The following is a 23,554-nucleotide window of genomic DNA, read 5'->3' on the forward strand; positions in this document are numbered from 1 at the left end:
ATTGATTGATTGATTGATTGATTGATTGATTGATTGATTGATTGATTGATTGATTGATTGATTGATTGGATCCATCCTTGTTCTCAGACTTGATTCATGAAGGCTGCAAGGCGGGCATAGTCCTCATCCGAGCAATTTCTGATGAGCTTGTACTGTATTCTGTCCGGTCCCGGTGTCGTGTTGCGTTTCGTGAACTCCAGGGCAGCCGGTATTTCCTCGATGGTAATAGGACCTTTAAAGTATTGAAGATCGTTTGCGTCTCCTCCATAGTCTCGGTATTCCGGGTCATCCTTGGAAGGTAGGTACATGCTGGCTAGTTCTCCAGTGTCTGCCCTAGATCTTTGTTTTGTCTGTATAGGAGGCAAGTTATGTCCTTAGCTTTGTCTTTCGTTGATGGTTTGCCGTATGAGGCGGCGTAAAAGTGCCCACGTGAATTTGTCCCTAAGGTTGCCGTTGAGCTTCTCGCACAGGTTACGCCAGTTGGTACGTGTAAGCACCTCTGCATAATCCTGCGCTTCTTTGGAGATACAGGGAATCCTGAGCATGAGTATTTTATTGTTTTTGTTTTTCAACCTCTTAACAAGTTCATTCTGTGCTTCCCGTAGATGTAGCAGATGCGCGTCCACATCGGCGTACTCTTCGTTGGCTTGGACGTCTGTCGAATTTTCGTCCATTCGCACTTGCAGTTGTCCTACCAACTCATCGCTATCCTCAAGGGGTGTTTTCTGATCCTCGCTGTGCCGAAATTTGGGCGAATTTGTGAGACGGATGGACTTTCTCTCTTTCTTGAGTCCTCAAATACTTAAGTGGGTCCCGATAATGACGTGATCACTCGTTATTGTTTCCCGTGTGTTCGTCCAGCTACACTTGTAGGCTCCCTTGTACAACGTCAATTCTGCGTTGGTATGTCGTTCAACTGAGTTGCCTTCCCTAATCAATTCGTTGGCATTGTTGGGGATCGTATACCCGGAGTTGCAGATCAGCGCTTCCCGTTTCCTTCCTTTGGCGGTAGTTTTCTTCTACCCCCATGCAAGGTGTTGGGCATTAAAGTCCCCAGCTATAATGCTGACGGCACGCTTATCCGTAGTGCCTCCAAAAAGTTGTTTGAAGTCCACGTTGTAGGCTCTCGGTGGGCTGTACACATTCGCTACGTACAGTTCATGCCCCTTTTTGCCCCTGCGCATTGGCTTCCCAAGTACTTTCATTGTAATGGCACTGAACTGCTGTTCATGGTATAGGGTAATTTCCGCCGCAGTTAGGGCTTTGTTGACCAGGGTTGCAACGCTTTCTACATTAACTTGGGTAGCTTGCGGCTCGTATGTGTTGTACCCTCCTATCTTTGGTGAACTCATTGTCTCCTGTAATAAAATCGCCGCAAACCGTGCATTAGGTTTGTTTATTGATGGTTTGTTTTTACTGCCCGGTTGCGCACGGCTGTGTTATCTGTGTCCCAAGCGAAGCGCATGTTTCTTTCTGTATTTTTATGCCGTACGAGTTATCTAATTCGGATAAGCAGAGCGTTTCGCCCTCATGTCACTGGCCTCGAATAATCTTCTTTGATCTACGATGTTCTGCGTGTAAATCGATGGTTCGAGAAAAACTCTTGCCGAAAGATAAAAGCCTGCAGAGCAGACGCTGCGGCATTCGACTCGACGACGCTCACCTGCGCATGTCCCTTTGTTGACTGCTGCTTCGCCACCTTTGTATATGCAGGTTGCACCGCACAGAGGCCGCTGTGAGCATACTAAAGTTGTCTGCAGCGCACGCTAGGGCATCGATAAAGGAGCGACGATTTCTCGAGCAGTTATCACCCTCTGGCTGCACCATGCTGGGCCAACAATCTTTGGGGTTGACACTGAGACACTATGTACAGAACGACGGCCGTGATGAATGCATCGGTTCCTCCCTGCCATTTTTATTATGTGCAATCTGACTGGTCGGCTACAATAGCAGCGACTGACGTATTTTCTCTTGCGCCACTTAAGCTGTTCGTTCTTCTCGGCCTTGTAATCATGACGTTACCTTAGATGCCTTCTTTGTGTGGGTGCCCGTGCGTGACTCGTGATAATCCCGGCTGCTGGTGTCTCGGACAGAGCGCCGACACTTACGTAATATGAAGGCTACGAACCGAGCCCGTCGTATGCGTGGCATCTTTCACATCAGAAATGACCCCCCCGAACCACCAGGATATAGAAGACGGCGCGGCTGCTTGCGAGGCAAGCATCAGCGCAACGTGCTATTGAGTTGTTAGGGGAGCCCAAGTTCACTCCAAGAAAACTTGTTTTCCTTGCAGACGACTTCGTGACAATATTGTGTCTTGGTTTCGTTGCATTGCTTCTATGTATCTTGTTAGTAGGCTTCTATCGCTCCTGAAACTCCTGCAGTTCCATTGACAAGTCGGTGCTTCCTGGTTTGTTGGGTTGGTTGGCGTGTGCATGCTACTGTGGTTAGTTGTTGTCCCCACTGTTGCTACCGTTTTTTCCGTTGAGGCTACAGGGTGTAGGCGTTGTTTTGATGTGAAGCGGCTTATCGTTGAGCTTTCGAGGGTGGAGTTAGTCTCGAGTCTGGCTATGCGAACCTGCATGGCTTCGAGCGTCTGGTGCACTTTGCCCAGAGTTTCCTCCATTGTGATGGTGAGTTCCTCTATCTTGGTTAGGCGGTCATTGCTGGCTTGCTCTTCGGTTGCGAGGGATACTTGAAATTCAAGCAGTTGCTTGGTTAGCCGCGCAAGAAGGTCTTCCATTGTTCAGACCTCACTATGGGGTCGTTTTTCGTGAGGTTTCTCTGCTTGTTGCGGCTCAGGCGCTGCACTTGCGATAAGGGGTGTCGACGTCTCTATGACCTGCATAGGCGCCTGTGCACTATTTGCTAAGAGCTCTGCGCTCTCTGCTACGGTAGGAAATGCAGCCGAATTTGTGTCCGCCGGCACTTAAGTGGTCTAGATTGGCGTGAGCGCTCGTTCTTTTATTGCCAACGACCCTGCTATTGACGGAATCGGCTTTTTCCGCACAAGTGCCTGCTTTTAGGACTTGGACTGCCATATCGGCTTGTATTCGTTTCGTTGCGTGCGCTTGTCTGTATGAGGAGGGAGGGTGAAGGGCAGGAAGGCTGGCCGACTCACCTCTGTGTTTCGACTTCCTGCGCTGAGGCTCCGAGCCCGTCGGCTACCTGGAGTTGAGTTGCAGATGTGGCTCCTTACTTCCCTCGCGTCTAGTTGGTTCGGCCGAGTGACTCGGCTCGCATCGCTTCTGTACAGCGGCTGGCTTTTTGGTTGCTTCTCGTGGGTCTTAAGGTCCTGTACTTAAACTTCGTTTTGGACTGCAAGGCTTACGCACTCTAAGCGTAACACGGTAGCCCCGGGGCACTCAACTCCGAAACGGCGTTTTATTGCCCTAACTGCGCGCGTCCTTCCAAAGAGTCTTAAGGCGGGAGCCTGGCTTTCCAACATTCCACTATGCCGGTGTCCACAAAGGGCAGCGGGGGTGGCGCTACAAACGTCGCAGTCCTGGCCTAGTAACTGCAAGAGCAAGACGATGGTCCTCCGGGGCACGCTACGGCGCTTTGGTTCCGGAATTGGGCTCGTTGCTTCGAGGCGGGCCAGACGGGAGCCGCGCTCCCCAAAGGAAAAACCCATAGGGCGCGTTGAGTCGAAATAAACAGGTTTTTTGGACTTCCCCCCCTCCACTACCAACCCCCCTCCCCATGTATAAGCGGACATGTGGGGTCGGGGAGCCGTCGGGGCGAGTCCAGTCGACCCGGCGGCAGGGGTTAGTTAGCTCTTTTGTCGGGCTGAGTCCTCGGGCCGCGAGGAGAACACCGTATTTGCGCGATTCTAATGCGCCCCCAATCGTGACGCGCGGGTAAGTTCGCGCAAGAAAATCTGAAACAAAATTACCCCCACCTCCCCTCGCGGGAACCCTGGTGTGATGCGACGCTGAGGGGGGTTCAAGCGCGATCGGAGAGCAACCGTCGACCGAAAGGCCGCATGTAAGTAAAACGTGCATGTAATACCTGCTCAATCTGGTTAATAATATCCTCGGTTTCATCCAGGGAGCTGATAACTGAGTCAAAGTTTTGCTCTGGAGGAGCCACACTTTCGGACCTGCGCAAAAATCAAAACAGGTTTCTCTTTTTCTGTGGGTCTGAGAGTAAAGCATAGTGGCGCGACTTATACTCCTCTTTTGCCTTATTGATAGTCCGCTTAAATACAGCGCGGATGAATTTGAAGATACTCCAGTTCGCAGGCCGCTGATTGCGGAGCGGTCTCTTCCACGCAGCCTTTCTGCGTCTGTGTGCACATGTACACATCTCGCTCCACCACGGGATGATCCTATCCCTAGTTACCGAGACTGTGAATTTGGAACTCACGGCTGCATCGTTAATCGAATTTAAAACCTACGCGGCCGTATGCTCGTCATCCCCTTGGGCCATCGTAGACAGGGCAACTTGTAATTCCTTAGCAAAGCGGTTCATATTTACGAATGCGTGTATTTTGCTTCTGGGAGTACGCACGGGGCATAAAATTTCGAAAAGCACAGGAACATGATCACTATTGGTTGCATCCGAGATTGTTTCCCAATTGACTACGAGGCATGGGTTTGAAAGAGTCAAATCCACAGCCGAGCGGGATTGACCCCTCCCGCAAGTTGCCCCACAGAATTGTAGCATGCCTTCTTGTTGTCACCAATCCATTCCCACAACCACCGCCCACAGGCACCTGTACGGAAGTCCCAGGATACGTGGTGAGAGTTGAAATCACCTGCTAGCACGCTGTGGGGTTTGCAGGAAGCGAGGGCTGCGTCCAATGGTATCTTAGATATTACTCCAGATGGGAACTATGCGTTGATCACAGATAAGGGAGCAGTATTTGGCAAATAGAGGTCAACCCCGAGGATTTCGCAGTCACCTGTCGACAACGTGAACGAGATTGACGTCCTGTGGCAAAAGGCGGTTGAAACTAAAATTAGCAACCTTCCTCCCTTACCTTGGCGATCCAAGCGAAACGATCTGAATTTGCGAACAGCGAAAGATTTTGAAGGAGATAGCCGCGTTTCCTGAAGCAGAATGATGCACGGGGATAGCGTAGAAATTTGATACGAAAGATCAGGACACGAAGAGATTGCAGAGCGGCAATCGCCCACCTCTTCGCAGCTTTGTCTTCTTCTTCAGCGGTTCCCCTACGGGAAGATGACGACGGTGGTTAAACGCGAAGCTATCTCGTGATGGATTCTATGGTTCGCCAATCCCTAGGGGCATCCTGCCACAATCATCGTCAGAGGCGCTGAGGACGGGGCATGGACGCGGGACATCCCCCCGAGCAAGAGATGCTTCGCATCTAATCTTCTCCTTCTTCTTCAGCGGTTCCCCTACGGGAAGATGACGACGGTTGTCGAACACGAAGCTATCTCATGATGGATTCTTTGGTTGACCAATCCCCAGGGGAATCCTGCCACAGTCATTATCAGAGGCGCTGCGGACGGGGCAGGGACAAGTGACTTGCTTCGCATCTAAGCGTTGGTGAGGTAAATGTTGTTGACGTTGTGCACCGGCTGAGAGCAGCGTACACACCCTCCTCTTCGCACCTTTGTCTTCTTCTCCTTCTTCTTCTTCAGCGGTTCCCCTACAGGAAGATGACAATGGTGGTTGAATGCGAAGCAATCTCATGATGAATTTTTTGGTTGGCCAATCCGTAGGGGCATCCTGCCACAATCATCATCAGAGGTGCTGTGGACGGGGCACGGACAAGTGACATCCCCGGAAGCAACAGAGGCACCGCATCTAAAGTTTGTCCGCTCAGAGTTGGTTTTGGAGCGTTCATAATGAAGTGATCAATGCACCAGTCACAGTGCACGAGGGGCACAAAGGGGATGAAATAATGTTTACTTTATGTAGCCAGGCTGGTGTACGGGCTGAGTCTGTTCTTACTCGGTGGAGGAGGCAGGCTTCGGCTCTCTTCAAGCCTTTCGTCACGACTGGTTAACGTACTGGTCGCCACAGCTGCATAAAGTGCTCGCGAACGGTCTCTTTCTGTATGCGTTGGAAATCGCACCGCATTTGCACCATCTTTGTAAACGATAAGACGTCCTTGGCTAAGCTGTCAGCATGGTCGTTTTCCGCTATACCGACGTGCGACGAGATCCACTCGAATTGCACGGTGAAGCCTTTTTGCTTGAGCCACTTTAGTACTACTAGGGATCGCTTACAGGTCTTTTCAACGGGTATGCTCCGGTTTACAGGTGAAAGGCTGACTTTGACTCGCTGAATATTGCGACTTTTTGCCTTTCAAACGAGGATAGTTTGCGCAGCTCAGCTTCTATAGCAACACACTCAGTCCCTGTAGATGAAACCAGAGGCGTCACCATGACAGCCCACAAAACTGGGTATGAAAAAAGCCGCCGCGCACACCCCACTTTTTGCGTCAACTGATCTATCAGTGTATATGTGCAGAGGGTCACAATGTTTCCATTCTAAATGCTCCAGCACCAGTGATCGTTCTTCAGCAATAGGTGCACAAAGCTTCGAGCACGTATGAGGGATGGTCGACGCACAATCCACACTCTCGTGGGACCAAGACTGCTCCAAAGTAGCCCTTTTCCCAGGCCATTTGGGACACAGCACTCCAAGAGTATTTAGGGTTGCATGAGCACGAGACTCTACCCTTCCGCCGCAGTAATGCTAATCCGGCACTTCTTTCACCGAGGCGCAACACTCGAGTAATCAAACGTTGAGACGCTTGAAGACGAATAGGTGTTGACTGCGCCTCTTGGAGGATCTTATTGTTTCCAGCGGCTTAAGGAATGCCAAGAGACAGCCTAAGCCCTTTTCTGTGTAAGGATTCCAACCGCTCGCATTGTGTCTCTTAAGGCGATATGAGAGGCAGCTGATATAGCCTGCGGTTCAAGATCAAGGCTTCGTGCAACTTGACCATAAAGACTGGGTGCTTCCCCTCGTCACACCGGCAATTCTTCGCAGTACATTAGGTCTGAGCGCCACAGAGGAAACCATAAAGTCCACGGCCTTTCGCCAATTCAACCTATGGTCGAGAACAATTCCCAGTAATCGTACATGAGTAGCTTGGCGATATAGATGCCAATCATTTCTATAATAAGACGCGCAGACCTGCGTCGTACACCAGGAAATAAAACAAAACACGATTTATCCTCGGATAATGTCAGCCCTACTGTTGCAAGATACGCTTGAACAGACGAAACAGCATGTTGGGCTGTTACACGCAATTGCTTTGTCTGGTATCCGGTGTTAAACGTCCAAATGCATTAGAGTTTAGCCCGGTTAGAACGAAATCGGCGGGAATAGAAAATTACTTCGCTATAGCCGCTTTTTCGCTGTATATGGACTTAAAAAGTGCAAGCATCAAGTATAACCTACAGATATTTTTATTTACAGACAATTCACCTAATTTCAAGCATATCAAGCAAGTTCGGCGTATCCAGCCAACGGGCCCGTCTTACGCCTGATCTAGCGGTGGCGGTCGGCAGAATCACTTATGGAATACCAGCATACATTCTGTCACAAAAAACATATACGGGACTTGAATGTCCTGTACCATGCACATTCACCGGGCTCCTAAAAAACACCCGCATTGATATCCTCGAACAGGCCGCTCAACTGCCGCCCCTCACCAGCATAGTGGAGGAAACGCAACTTAGGCACCAGCAACACCTTGACCTCACACCGCAAGGCCAAGCACTCAGACGATGAGAAGTCGACCCCGCGCAAATACCCCCTTAAATCCGACCCTGGGATCGTTGAGCAGGCGTGCGCCGTAAACCAATCCCAAGACGATAAACGGCTGTACGGGAACAATATATACGCAAACTTAAGCAAGACAGAGGTCCTGATGAATGGGACGTCTCAATTTATTTATTTATTTACTCTCGAGGCACATGGGCATTGCAGAGAGGAGTGGTGGGTCAAACACTCTACAGGCAATGCAGCAGGAGTTTACGCATAAGAAACATATTTCCATATTTGAAATACACACATCAACTAAATATAAACAATAATAGGAAAGGAAAAATCAAAAGGTTGATAAAACCTTTGACATACTCGGGAACAACACTGTAGCATTTACACAAAACCGCGGAATTCACGGGAAAACAGTATGAGAAAGAAAGAAAATTCACAGATGCCTCACTGGACACGGCGCAAGCGGCCATTTCCTGGGTATGCCCTGAACACCCTGCCCTCAATGGCCGCCGCCAAATTGCGCACACGTACGGCCTCGCCAAAGAAGCTGAGCTTCTTTGAATACTCTGGGCGCTACAACAACTGCAACTCTGCACCAACTAACGTTACCAAGTTCAGACTAATTATGGACTCTCATACAGCATTACAGGATCTCAACAATGCCTACACTAAGAATGCAACTGCCAATCACATCATAGCCCTAATACAGACCCTCCAGCTACAAGGCACGATTGTTCGACTTGCCTGGACCCCTGGGCACACGGTTCGAGCAGATGGAAATTAGCAAGCCCACGATGCTAGAAGAGAATGCCTCCTAACCCCTACTCCCATGATTTCCAACCCTCCGCCGGCGCCTACTCCAGTAACATGGTATTTGCACCGCCAACGCTTCCAACAAGAAAGCCGTAAGCGGCTCCAAGATATTACCCCTCAGGGCTTGCTGCCTGCGGGAATCCCCCTCAGACGGCAAGAAGAAATCTTTATTAACAAGGCCTACGCAAACGCGGCATATACCCCTGACGTAACCCGAAAATGGTATAACGGCGCCACTTCCCTCACATCGGCACCCACGTGTACCTTTTTTTGTGCCGGCTGCAACGCCTACCCTATATCATTTAATATGGCACTGTACGACATTCGTCAAGGGCAGAAGCGCCCTGCTTGATAAATCCATCTGCCGCTGACGCGCACCTATAGCTACGCCGGAGTAACGCATCCTTACTCGGAGCAATAGGGCGATACGCACTATAGAGTGGTCTCTACAAAGCAGTGTAGAGCGGGCCTGACCATGTGTTTTTTTAGGCGGCCCACAAGAGCGAAGACGCCCACGAAAGGACCTATGATCCCACAATTAACTTTAGTGGCATCCCTCTTCATCCCCTCCCCACTTACCTCCTTCCCCAAAAGGACTTTGTGCCTCCTTTAAATAAAGCATGTTCATTCATTTACATTTTCTCAAAAAAGTGGTCGAGGGTACCCTGCACATGTTTCGTGAGCGCACGTTTTCAACCAGCGGCGTCAATAACGTCCAAGTGTGAGCCAACCTTCGCTTCTGAACTCAGTTACATACGCAACGTGTCAATGGGTGCAACAGGTGCACCGGAGGTGCGTCTGAGGTGCGTCACCGGCGTCACCTTCGAAGTCCCGGGCGCCGTCATCGGCGATCGTTTCCTTGTCAGAAACACCGCTGGCGAGCTCATCGATCGAGAGTTCCTCAGTCGCTACGACGTCTTCGTCAGGGAGGGCAAAATCCATGGCGTTGAAGCCACGTGGTACAAGATTTGCAGCGCTAGCAGACCCTCGAAGCTTCCCTAGGCTAATGGCAGCCGCGGCACCACCTGCTGCGTCAGCGATGTAACCTGCTGCTTCTTCGTCTCCTGCACCGCTGCTACACCGCGAGAAACCTGCTATACGGAAGCAGTGAAGTATAGTCTGCGACTTCACATCCCTCCAAGCTACGCTTCTAAAATAAAAAATATTGCCTTCACCAGCGGCACATTCAAGTCTGCTGAGTTGCTAGCGGACCGTACGTCGATGAGGAGACGCTCGAGGACACGGCGGCGATAGTGGACTTTGAAGTTTGCTAGTACTCCCTGGTACATCGGCTGTAGCTTGGCGGTAGTGTATTGAGGAAGAAAGAGGAGCTTTACAGCGCTTAAATGGGCTTTAGAAGGACTTGTTGTCGGGCTAGTCTTTGCATATTTTCAATAGGTGTAAACTGCGCTAAGGAAGACGCCACACAGAGTGAGGTTAATAAGGACAAGCGCAGTCCTTGTGTACCTTGTGCGCAAGGTACACAAGAACTGCGCGTGTCCTTATGTACCGTTCTCTGTGTGGCGTCTTCCTTAGTGCAGTTTACACCTGCTACACAAGGACTGCGCCTGTCCTTGTGTACCTCACTCTGGTTGGCGTCTCCCTTAGCGCAGTTTACACAATTTGAGCTTATATGGGCGTTGACATGGTGTGCACTGAAATTGTAGAGTTACAGCAGAACGCTTCTCTGCAGGACTCTAATCGCAGAAGTCAACCAGCCACTTGCCGGAGATCTCCCTTGTCATTCACACCTTAGAGTCGTGAGTGTACACTACTGGAATTGACACCAACTTCGCCAAGCCGCGCGGAGTCTTAGACTTTCCAATAACTAAGAGGTTCCGCTTGTCTGAGCCATCCGTGTTGGCGCACACCAACACCATGTGATGGGGTTCTTGCTCTTTTTTCCTCCCATATACTTGTTTGCCTTCGCTCGCAAGAGTTCTTCATGAAAGTAACGAAAAAACACCCTGTTTCATCGGCGTTGTATTTTTGCCTCTCAGCATAAGTCTCGAAGGTGCGGCCGCTGTGCTTCTCTATCCAACGTGGACGGACGCAGCTTCACCCACAATGCTTTTGCACGTGATGCCGTGCCCTTCTTTGATCCGCAGCAGCCATCCGTTGCCCGGCTTGATGTCGTTGTAACCATGAATGATCCACAAACTACTGGCCGTTGGTAGCAGGATCGGCCCACTCAGCGCCGCATTCTTCGCGGGGGCGTCTACAAACAATTTGCAGATGCCCTCTTTCAGGTCGGCATAAGACACAGCGTGAATTCATTTCCGCTCCCCGCTGGCAACAACACTCTCTTAAGCGGCATCAATTTTGTTGGAATTTTCCACGATGGTCGCAGAACTCGACTGTGCAATGATATACTAGCGCCCAATGTAAATCTTCTTGATCTTTTTCCGAACTTTATACAAAATGGCGCGTTTCTCTTTTAACGGGCGCCCCTTTCTCTTCGCCGTAGACGTTCAGGGTCTTACTGGACTTGACATTAACGGTTCGCCACAGATAGCACAAGAAATAAAAATTCTAAGCATGCCAGGAGCCTTTCGAAAATCATCAAAGAACACGTCAGTCCTAGCAAGGATGATAACTGATTCTAATTCACGAGAAGTGCGAGAGCCATAGACTTACTGGCAAGCGTCGTCAGTGTCCTCAGCGCTGGAAGGCAGGTTGGGTGATTGAGCGCAACGTTACCGGTATTGTCGCGACTACAACGCCTTCGGTAAAGGAAAAGAACTGTATTTACATGAGATCCCACACCGAGTACGTCCGATCACCGCCATCTTTACTCATCGTCCTCTTCTACTACCATCTGCGATCACTTCTTTGTCTTCGGGGAAAAAAGTTCCAACAACCTCCCCCCGCGGCGAAAAAAAAACAGTGAGGCGTAGGAGATAGTCCTAGCACCTGTCTTTGCGTCTGTACTTCCACCAGCGCTGTGGTTTGCTGCATGGTCCGTTTCGAGTCGTTCCGAGCAGACTGTAGCCTCGCTGACGGTTCTTTCGCCTATATGTTCAAGTATGTCGAACAGCATGACAAGCCTTCATTCGGTTGTTGCCCTTTATTGGAGAATGGAAGCGGTCATGGTCGTGATGACCCCAATGTCCGCCGAGCACGCCATGTGTGACGCGAGTTTTGGTTTCATGTTCGTGCATCGGTACAGAGAGAGCTCAAAAGTAAATCTTGCGATGACATCGATGTCTTTGTTATGCCTCCTCTTGTCTTTTCGTATTTCATTCACCCCCGCTCTTTTCGGCAGGGCTTCCTTCCATGCGCCTACTTTTAGGTAAGCTGGAAGCCACAACTGCCTTGGGGAGACGTGGTTAGCTGCAATGTTTCCAGTTTGGGCTGGGGTATAACTCGTTGACGAATTCTGTTCTCTGGTGGTTTGTCCATTGAGGCAAAGCACAGCGTAAAGGTATACACCTTTCTCTGCAGGCATACCTTGAGCTCCCAGTTCAGGTTCAAAGGTAGCTTTCGGCGTTTTTCCATGCATCTCGGTGTTGTCGGTAGAGTCCTCGATACCAGTGGATGCATTCATGCAGTGGCTTGAGGCTCTAAGAAATGTGTTGACCCGTGATGCGTCACTGGGGCAATTGAAGTTGCATGATTTGGTGCGGATGAGAAACTGCGACGCTACTTTGCCATATTTGAAGCAAACACTCCAAAGCTCGCTTCGTGGGCACTGCATTGCTTTCTTTAAAATCGATTGCCATGTGACGATGATGTCACGGTCGGTGTTCCGTAGTTGTCCGGACACGTAGTCAAGGCGTTGGCGTATGACGCAAATTTCTTCATCGGTTGTGTCCGCTTTGAAAATGGCAGCCTTCACTTGGGAGATCAGTCTCGTTATTGTAGAGCGTTGAACACTTCGTTTTCGGTATAGCTTATCTCCAGTAGGCTTTGTTCGGTATTCAGTCATGATGAGAGCGGTTTCAGTTCTTTTCAGGCATTGGTCGCAACCGTGGAGGTACATACCATTGTTCGTTGATCCCGCCGGATTTCGGCACCACTTTGTCGTGACTACAACGCCTTCGGTAAAGGAAAATAACTGTTTTTACATGAGATCCCACACCGAGTACGTCCGATCACCGCCATCTTACCTCATCGTCCTCTTCTACTACCATCTGCGATCACTTCTTTGTCTTCGGGGAAAAAAAGTTCCAACAGGAATAGCAATTGTATTGGCCAGTCGCTTCGCGATTACTTATGGTTTGTTTAGGCGGGTAGCGCGGCGCCGTGGAAGAAAAGCAATTTAGGAGTGAACTCGTGCACCTGTATGCTTTGATTTTCGTCCACGAAGTGGTACTACAAGCGGTAGGGGAACAGAGAAATACTAATAATAAGTTGTTACTGCCCACCAAACGGAGACATCAACAGAGAACTTTCAAAAATGGAAGAAATAGTACAAAGACATAGGTCGGTAGAGGTATTAATAGGTCGAGACTTTAACGCGTGAAATCAAATCTGGGGCAGCCAGACAACTGATGAAAGAGGGGAAAGAGTTTTAGAGCTTATCGTCACTAATGCTTTAACATTACTAAATAAGAAAGATTCGCCCCCCACATTTAAGACAAGTAGGGCAAGAAGGTGGATAGATCTATCAATAGTTAACGCAGTTTTAGCGAGAGATATTAAGGAGTGGAAGGTATTAAAGACTTTCAATAATAGTGACCACAGATATATAAGAACTATAATCGAAAATGTCAGAATAGAAGAAGTCTATGGATTAGCGTTAAAAGGTGAAGCTAGAATGGTAGATGAAATCGGAAGCGACGTATGGTTCGAAAAAGTACAAAATAGGATTGGAACGGCAGATGCAATAGAAAACGTAATTAATACATTTTATAACAAGCTTGACATACTGAGAGTGAAGTACAGTAAAAAGAAAAAACCACCCAAACAAAAACCCAACCCTTGGTGGAACATGGAGTTAGAGATTGAATGCAAAAGAGTAAGGGCATATAGGAGAAGATATCAAAAAGCTATAGGAGACATGAAAGAGAAGTATAAGAAGGAATACTAAAAGAGCACGAATGCTATAACAACATGATAGAGCTAGCAAAAAAGAATAGTTGGAAAGCACTAACGTCAAAATTAACAAAAAATCCTTTCAACTTGGCATACAAAATCGCACAAAATCAGTTAAAGACTAAAGTAACCTTTGAGAGCATAGTAAAAGAAGATGGAGAGATAACAAAAACTCTCGAAGAGGCAATAGAATACTTACTAAGTGAACTGTACCCAGAACAAACACCACAAGTCCAGGAGCACCAGACGGTGAAACGAACAGAGGATAAGAATACTAGTAGTAGTCGAACGGAATCTCCAGGGGACGGAGAACACCCTGGAAGTAGCGACACCACATTTACCGAATTAGAAGCAACATTAGCTGTGAATAACCTTAGGAAAGATATAACACCAGGACCGGACAAGCTTAAAACCACTGTTATCCAAGCAATCTTCAGGAAACACAAGCAGTTTTTTTTTAATTTATTTAATGCCTGCTTTATAAACGGTTATTTTCCAGAAAGATGGAAGGAATCAAAGGTAATACTTATCCCCAAAGCAAGACCAGACCAGACATGCGAGGAAAGTAAATTTCGCCCAATAGCTATTAATTCCATCCTAGGTAAAGTTCTGGAGAAGTTACTTAAGGACCGACTATATTACCACCTCTATAAAAATAAGCTTTTTAATAAATATCAGTATGGCTTTACTCATAATACATCAACAATGGAGGCTTTGCAAGAAATAAAAAAGAGGGCTACAAGAGCGAAACTAGACAAAACCAACACCTGAATCGTATCTTTGGACATTAAGAACGCATTCAACTCTATTAACCAAGTTATAGTAACAAAAAACTAGAAGAATACAAATGTTACAGTAATTTAATTAAACTGACCCATAGTCTACTTACAAGGAGGAAGATTGACTACGAATCTGACAATATTAAGGTTATTAACCATTAGACGTGGGCTCGCCACAAGGCTCACCCCTTAGCCCACTTTACTGGAATATTACCATAGCTGACTTACTAGGTAAAGAACTCCCATATGAAACCCACATCTAAGCTTTCGCACATGATATAGTAATCATCGTTCAGTTTAAATCAAGAAAAGATGCAGAAGAAAAACCAAACAGAGTATTAAAAATAACTAATTACTGGGCTGTAAGCAAAGGAATAACAATAAATAATGACAAATCACAAGCAATGATAATAGGAAAACAGTATGGAACGCATCCACCTATACTCCAAATAGGTTCAAGCAGAATAAGAGCAGTCAACGAAATGAAGTTACTCGGTGTAATAATAGATAATAAGTTAACATTTTTACCTCATCTAAAATATTTAAAAGAAAAAAAATAGCTAAGATAACATACAATCTGAACAGGACGCTAAACGACGACAAGAGTCAAAAAGAGAATTAGTGCGAGTTATGTATAAGAGAGGCATTGAAAGAATCCTTACCTACGTAGCACCGGTGTGGTACACTCGGAAGGTAACTATTTTAAGGAAACTACAGGTGATCCAAAGGTTACCGTTACTAATGATAACGAAAGCTTTTAAAACAACATCAAACCTGTCCTTAAACATTATGGCAAAAATCCCGCCAGTGATTCTAACAATTGAAAAAGAAATTAAACAGTATGAAGTACTAAAATAGGACAAAACATTTTCATGTGACGACAAGCTATACACAAGTAATCAAATCATGAAAAAATACGATATCTGGACAGATCACCCAGCAAATAAAAGCGGCATTATAATCACTCCTACAGAAGAAATAGTAGACTACCGTATATATACGGATGGTTCAAAGACGGAAAAAGAAGTAGGAGCAGCGTTTGTAATATTTAACAATAACAACCAAACAGCAAGAACGGAAAAATTTAAGCTTCCAGAATACAGTTCCAACTACAAAGCTGAACTAATAGCCATTAAAAAGGCAATAGAATTCATAATAACAAAGTAAACAATAGCCATCAACTATTTACCGATAGTTGGTCGGTACACCAAGCACTAAAAAACCCACTTAACACAAATCCACTAATTAACGAATTAAAACTAGTTCTTAGAGAGAATGCAGCAGTAAGTATAAAACTCAGTTTTGTAAAAGCACACAGCTCCTCAGTAGGCAATAACTTTGCAGATGAATAGGCGAAAGAAGCCGCAAGAAACGGAGAACCAACTTATGTTTCAATAACAAAATCATTCATTTCGAAATATTTATATTCCAAGTTAAACCAGGAGTGGAATAAGGTGTGGAATAAAGATGGCAAAACAAGTTATACTTATAGGTGGATTAAGAACGTAAATCTAATTCCGGACCCCTTTCCTACAAACTTCTACTCTTCCCAAGCCCTGACAGGGCATGGTAGATTCCCGTTTTATTTTTCAAGATTCAGAATAACACAGGTGTGAGGAGGCGCTGCTTACCGGACAGGGGTCGGCAGGTCGAAGCGAGGAAGACGAGGTGTGTGCGGAGGCGGAAGCAGGGCGCGAGAGGCAAAGAGGAGGAGGAAGAAGAGGTGGCGAGCGCTGGAGGCAGGAAGCAGGTGGTTCCAGAAGCTCTCGGCTGGGCGAGAACGCCTACGGGGTCTTCGTCCCGGAGCCGCACATCCCTGCTGGAAGCTCTCAGCTGGGCGTCAACGCTCAGGAGATCTTCACACCGAGCAACACCTGGTCTCTTCCAGACGAGACGGTCCACAGAACACCCCGGCCGAATACGACGTGTTGTTCATCGGGCACAGCACCGGCATCGACAAGGGCACCGAGCCCAGCGCACCGAGCCTTGCGCACCGAGTCAACTCACCAACTGTGACCTACACGTGAGCGCGAACAATTTGGAGTGGGACTTCTCGCAGGGGACTTTGCTACCATAGGACTGTTGTCATTAGATTAGCTGGATTTCATTTGTGCGCGTTATTTTGTAATTTGTCCCGTCAATATAATTTGGTCCTTGTCCGTAGCCAAATCGTCTCTACTCTTGCCGCCCGGTAGATTTTAACCTCCTCATCCAGAAAAACAACCTGCACCACAACAGGCATCTACATGCAAGTGTAGCAAGGATATAGAGAACTTTGATCATTATCTAACAGAATGCCCATTCTTAATAAATGCAAGGAAAAGACTCGTTAACAAACTAGGAGAGCACTTAGAGAACAGAAAACTGGAAATAATTAACAAAGAGGATACAAGATTAATTTTAGAAGATATGGTTTTAAAAATTAACGAATTAATTCTACAAGCATAAGAATAGAATAAACATACAGAACACCAAGACGACAAATCACGACAATATAAAGATGGGATATAAAGATGGGATAGAGCAGAAACGCCATGTTGGTGAGGCTTCCTTCGCCCACATCTCCAGTCATTCCCTTCTTACACCATAACAACACAAGGAAACCAAGCAGAACACCAACAACACATAATCACAAACCATCAGAGGTAACAGATCTATATACCCGGTCAAGTCAGGTCACGAACAAATCATGAAGAACAAGATCAACAAACCAAGATCAAAGAATCAAGAATCAAGTAAAGTTCAAGATCAACAAGAACAAACAAGACAAGACGTCTACCAAGGATCCAAGTCAACAGTGAAGATGAATTTTTAGAACCAAGTGTTCTCAAGGTTTAGTGTTTGTTGTTTTTCTTTTAATACTTGTAGAGTTTTCTGATTTTTCGTTTCAAACAAGGAAATTTTCCTTTCATGTTCAAAAAAAAAGCCCGGTGATAGTTTTCCCGTTCCCGGGCGGTGGTCGCTGATCTATCTTCTCTTCCCCATTACCCCTTCCTTTTCCTGCCCCAACCACCTTTGTACCACTACCTCAACCCATATTTCTACCCCCTCCCGTTCCCTTTCTCTCCCTGCGATACATATGTGGTGCAGGCTGGGAACCTCTTTCCCTCTCACAGTCACCTTACCTCACTACATGCGGTAAATTGGGGCTCCAAAATATTTGAAACATCTCTCAACAGGTGTTATTTTTTCAAACCACGGCTCTCCTTTCTCCTTCTTTCAAACGAACTAGGGGTACTATAGGGCTCCTGCGCTGGAGTTTTGGCGACATGCAGCACCCCCTCATGTCCGACACCTCTGGGTAGTACAAAACCAGACAAACCTTGCCGCCCTCCATGTGTTTTCAATTACAAGCCGGAGCGAAATTTTTTTGTACATATTTAAGCGCGTTGTGGTGCATTGGAATGACTGCATGCCAGATAAAATAGACGTTAAAGTAGTTATTTGCAGTTTCAACGTAGCTGGGCTGCTAAGGTGTTTGGGTACCTTTACTTGGAACGCGTGGACACGCAGTGATTATGGAAGACTAGAAGGCTAACGACGAAATACGGAAAGAACAGTGGAGAATCTAAAACAACCAAGGTAACCAAAAAAGGGGCAAGGCAGACAGAAACGGTTAAATGGAGGGGATAAAATGGAAGTTAAACGTCGTTAGAGATGCACAGGGCGGAGAAATCGGCATCAGAAAGGAAAGTTTCTACGCTAATTCCAAGGGCGGTGCTTTGCTTTTTGAGGCTAGAGCACGTTGCTTGCGAACTTAGAGTTTTGTGGGGTACTCACAAAATGATAGGGTGTGCGTGGTCTGCGGAAAAGAAACAGAAACTATGCGGTACATTGAGTCAACGCCGCCTGTATAAACATTGCCTAACGCGTGAGCGAAAAATGGCCAAACAGCCACTCTCCTGTTGCTCTCTCCTACCCTTTCCCGCTCCGTAGCCTTCCAGCGTGCTTTCGTGTCCGCCAGCCAGCGCCGCTTCTCAGAAACTATGCAAAATAGTGGAAAGTTTGTTTAGCGTTCCCGAGGCGGCGCTCCTACGCCTTCTTGTTTTTCACCATGCCTGTCTGTCTTGGTCTGTCACTGATAAACCTTCCTTTGTCACGAAGCAAAATCCCTTGCGCTGCCACAGGCTCATGCCGGCTTTGCGCGCTTATCTACTCGGATCACAGGCCCTGAAATTTTCTGAGTGGGGCATCCCACCTCTATCACCTCCGCATTTAGGTATTGTTTTGACCCCGCTGTTGGCACTCCGCATCGGTACGCACTTCTAAAATTGAGGACTGTGCTGTAGAAGCGCCGGACAGCGTGGTGGGATCCCAGCTGCTTACCCTTTTGTTTCCTATAATTTTCTGAAGTTTACAAGCACGTGATATTATTGGAAAGTAATCGTAGAAGTGAGCGCCTGAACAAAAAACGTGCACACAATTTTTTCTTCTCTAAATACTCCAGAAAGAAAAATATCAGTAAAATAATGGCTGCCCCATCCGAAAATATCGTTTTTCTGTTAGCTATATGTCTACCTGATAATCAGTATGTTCGTACACTATTTCAGTCCGCCTCCGTCTTTATCTTTGGAAAAATGCAGCAAGTATGAAGCGAGCGACACGTTGAACGAGATCCCCATTGCGCCACAGAACTAGCGCCACGTCGCGGCTAAGATGTAAGCGAAACGGCCCTTGAAGCCCAACAGGTAAGCTGACAGACACACGTCGTAGAAGTGGGTGCAGCGTTCGCGACTCGCGAGCAGTGACGTAAGGCGAGATGTCCGCCGGCACGCGCCACATAGCGGATCAGTGCCTCAACTAAGCGTCCCTACCCTTCCCATTGAAAAGCGCGTGACGCGTCAGGCAATGTTAATACAGGCGGCGTTGATTGAGTTTGAATGTGAGGGTATATGGTATGAGGGAATTGAGGGAAATATTCGGCTTCCAGAAACCCTAGGATTTAAGGGTAGCACAGAGGAAGTTAACTTCAAGGCTGTCCAGGCGACGAAAAGAAGATTGAAATGCTGGCGGATGAAAAGCAGAGAGTGGAATATTGCCTAGGACAGTTACCACCTGCAAAAAGGAAAAAAAAAGCATTTTGTGCCTAATAAGCTTTTTGTGCCTGCCCCAAGCAGCGCTAGTATTAAACCAAGAGTGTAAAACGTGGGTATATTTGCCCTTTTTGGTAAGATGACATGTCATCACCCCGATACAAAAGGGAAACCAGGAGCTATCATCATCACAATCATCATCATCATCATCATCAGTTGCAGAGGCTCAACAAAATACGATCCGGTACAACAAGCTGATTTATCGGCTTTCTTTTGAGCGAGCTGTCGCGATCGTCGCGACGTGGAACAGTACCGCCAGGTCGGCTGGTCTGACTTACAGAGGATAATTATCGTTCTTTGTTCTTGCGTACGGTCGACAAAGGAACAATTCCCAAGTAGCATAAACACATAACGTTGCTCATCCTATAGCCTTAGGTAACTGTAAATGGTAGCTTCGGCGGAAGTATACATTCCGACGTGACAAGCTCAGCCGACTCAGCTGACCTTGCCTTGAAAACGAGTGGAAATTTTGTTTTGTATATTTGCGAAATGAATGGTTGTTGCTTGACGTTTTAGGCCACACGATTTACGAAGGGCAGTGTATATGTGTACGTGCGAGTAGGTGAGGCAATAGCGCCAAATGAACAAATTAAGCGCAAATAAAGGCCGCAAACCAAGCACCAAATCGAACGCTCGCTGTCTCCATATATGTGTACTTCTATATTTACATAACATAACACAGCTGCATACACGGCGCGCCACCAAAATACGTACTTACGATCGCCACGGACTCTGTTATCTTGTACTGCAGGGGCCGGCAACCTGCAGTCCGCAGGCCGAATGTGACCCACGGGGCTGTATTATGCGGCCTCCAGTACGTCGAGAGACCCCCTTCCCTCTCTTCCCTCTCACTAACTGTCTAGGGGGTCACACGCCATTTCTGACCTCAAATGGGGTAATACGGCAACACGAGGACAGAGAATTCATCGCTTCCAGTTGTAATGTCCACCATATCCACACTTAACCATATTATTGTCAAATATAAATGGCAATACGCTGCATTTTCTTTTCTTTCCCGCGCACAAAGTCCGTTTTTCAGTTGAAATGTATTACATTCGCCAGTTATACATTTGTCTGCACATCAGGGGCGTCGCAAGCTCCGCCCGTTTTTTGTTTTCTACGTTGTTGTGCGGTGTTAATTTTATTTAGCTCCTCGCTTTAAGGATATTTAATAAGTTCATTTAATAAATTCTTTTCAGCTCCATTTTTGTATTTTTTATTATGAGTAATCCTGCACGACAAATTATCTACATTTATCTTAATAAAATGATCAAACGTTATGCACGCCAGATACACATTTTGAGCACACGCAACGCGTTACACGGTTGCCCTGTTCTCTTTATGTATTTTATCGCGGTTTATTCGCTGCAAGTGCAGCGAAAATGCTTTCTATGAACCCTCTTCCCGTACCATTATACCCATTTCCTACAATATGGCCTCTTGGCCTCCTCGCTCCAGTAAAGCCGTCCATTCCATTCGTGTTTTTGCTGATTTTTTGTACGTTTTCAACTCCAGTCTTCCTTTTTTTGCAGCAGGTGTACAAGATGAACCACGTTGATTTCATCAGTTCATTTTTTATTCTATTTTTATAGGCCTGTGTTTTGGGGTTTCTCAAAATACTGTTCTCCCAATTATCCCTATTTACTGTACATAACAATTAAATGTGTTATTTCCGCCATTTATCCATATTTCCTGCATTACACAGTTCGCCCGCCCGCTTAGTCTTTTTTTGGTTGATGCTTCCAGAATTCGTTTCCAGGATTTTTATTTCAGCTCTCATTGTTTGCTACGATGTATAAATGCACTTTTTTCCTTTGTTCATGTTTTTACACCTTCGGTCTTGTGTTTTTTGGGGTTTTTGCTTCTAGAAGATTGTGTTCGACCAATTGCTTTTATTCGCGCCATTATAACTGTTAAATGTGTTCCTTTCATCAATTATACATGCTTTTGTAAATTCAGAGTGTTAGAAAGTCCTTGCTGTGAGCGTAATTTGGCAAAGAATGCTGTGCCGTTCCGTGCAATTTCACAATTTTTCCAAGTTGGAGCTTCTTTCTACACTTACAGTGGCCCTTTGCATCTTTGTGCAGGCATATGTCAAGACCTCTTCTTGTATGGTAAGATGCATCATTGACAGACACTACAACAGCAGAATCCACACTGCGGTGGATGGTGTTAAGTGCGCACACGAAAAGGTAAGTTAGGGGTGTTTGTGCTAACGTATTTATGTGTATTACTACTCAAAGAGTAAAGCGTCTAATATTTTATTCTTTACTCCCCACTTAACCCACCCCCCCACTTAACCCCCCCCCCTCCCTCTAAACCATGAAATCTAGTCATTCAGAACTTATTCCATGTTTTCAATATTTCAAACTATACGATTTTTCTCTGTCAATCAAACCCGTTACACAGGAACAGCCACTGATAATTCTAACTACGCGCCACCGCTCCGGAGTTATGGAGCCTGCCACTTGGCTCCGAAACAACGAAACTGCGCCACCTCCGGAACGAAGAGAGAAAAGAAATACACTAAAACAGCCAGTTACGTGATTGCGATATCTCACTGGTACCGCAACAGAGGCTACGGCACGGATTTAAAGTACGATGACAGCGCTAAGACGTGATAAACAAAAGGCAAAACGAGACTGGGCGCTCTGAAGTCTCGCCTACACTTTCCGTTGTCCCGCATTAGCGCTGTTATCGAACATTAGGGAGAGAGAGAGAGAGAAAAACTTTATTCTGTTGAGCCCCTTGCGGGAGGGCCAGCAGCCAAGGCGTTGGAGTCTCAGCGGTGGGCCTCAGCCGGTGCCTATGTTGCCAAGCTCCCTCACCTCAGCGACCCGTGTGAGAACGGCCAAGTCCCCCGGGTCCCGGACGCCCCGACACCCCCTGTGCCCTCGTGAGGGCGGGCCACCGGTGGCGGCGCGTCCAGAGCCAGGCGGACCAGCCGCAGTTGGATCTCCGGGTCGTTGCTGCGCAGAGCTGTCTCCCAGTCGTGATGACTCTTAATGAAAGTCGGTGGTGCCTTCGGGCAAGCCCAGATTATGTGTGGGAGTGTGGCTTTATCAATCTTGCATCTTGGACATTGGTCGGTATAAGTCTCTGGGTATATGCGGCATAACAGTTTGGGGTGAGGGTATGTATTCGTTTGTATGAGTCTGAGTGTGGTAGTCTGTTGTCGGGTAAACTGGCGGGAGGGGTTAGGATATTGTTGACGAGTTTCGCGGTAGTAATGAAGAATGTCGCTGTATGTGAGCAGCGGGTGGCAGTGCAAGTCGGGAGAGACGGGTCGATCGACTGTGTCCTGGTTCGTGCATTCACAAGCCCAATCGTGTGCCGCCTCATTGCCCTCCAGCCCAGCATGTGCCGGTGCCCATATGAGGTTGATTTGCGGAAGTGGGTGCATATCAGAGATCGTCCGTAAAACTGCTAGCGTGTGAGGGCTTCCCAGGCCGTTCGATATAGTGCGATAGGCGTCCTGGCTGTCCGTGACGATGGTTCCTGGGGTTGCGGAGGCCGTTATCCGCACTATGGCCAGGGCAATGGCGCATTCCTCAGCAGCCGCTATATTCGGCGTTGGAACGGTGCAGGCCGTGAAGCTGGTCTCTGGATAGTTGCAGGCGACCGCGCAGCAGCTGGGTCGTTGGGCATACTGCGCAGCGTCAGTGTACCATACGTTGGACTTCTGGCGGAGTGTTTTTGTTAGCTGCCGAACTCGTGCTTGCCTTCTCTCTGGATGTAGATCCGGGTTCATGTTGCGAGGTAGCGGGGTCGCGTGTATGGCTGCTTGAACAGTTGTCGGTAAGGAGCGAACGTCAGGGGTTCGTAGCGGTATGGTGATCCCCAAACGCGTGAGGAGCGTGCGACCACCAGGAGATTTCGCTAGACGCTGAATGTGCGCTGTACGCACTGCTTCTGTAATTTCAACAATCGTATTGTGAGCTCCAAGAGCTGAGAATAACGCCGTGGAAGTGGTGGGAGGGAGTCCAAGGGCCTGCTTATAAGCTTTGCGGAGCAGGGCATCGACTTTCTGTGTCTCCAGCTTTGAGAGTTCAAGGTAGGGTAGCGCGTACGCAAATTTCGCAACTATAAATGTGCGCAGCAGTCGGAGAAGTGTCGACTCAGGCA

General features: G+C 47.3%; 1 protein-coding gene across 1 annotated transcript in view; it reads left to right on the forward strand.

Annotated features, from left to right (window-relative positions):
- LOC144151723 (venom metalloproteinase BumaMPs1-like) overlaps positions 1-23,554 on the forward strand; it is a 191,101-nt gene that overhangs the window by 161,271 nt on the left and 6,276 nt on the right. Inside the window, exon 13 of the mRNA XM_077682845.1 lies at positions 21,517-21,621. Within this exon, the coding sequence (XP_077538971.1) occupies positions 21,517-21,621 (105 nt within the window). The remainder of the gene's footprint in view (positions 1-21,516; positions 21,622-23,554) is intronic.

This window comes from Haemaphysalis longicornis, unplaced genomic scaffold (genome assembly GCF_048455015.1).
Source record: "Haemaphysalis longicornis isolate Haplotype H1 unplaced genomic scaffold, Haemaphysalis longicornis Haplotype H1 scaffold_9, whole genome shotgun sequence".
Classification (NCBI taxonomy): domain Eukaryota; kingdom Metazoa; phylum Arthropoda; class Arachnida; order Ixodida; family Ixodidae; genus Haemaphysalis; species Haemaphysalis longicornis.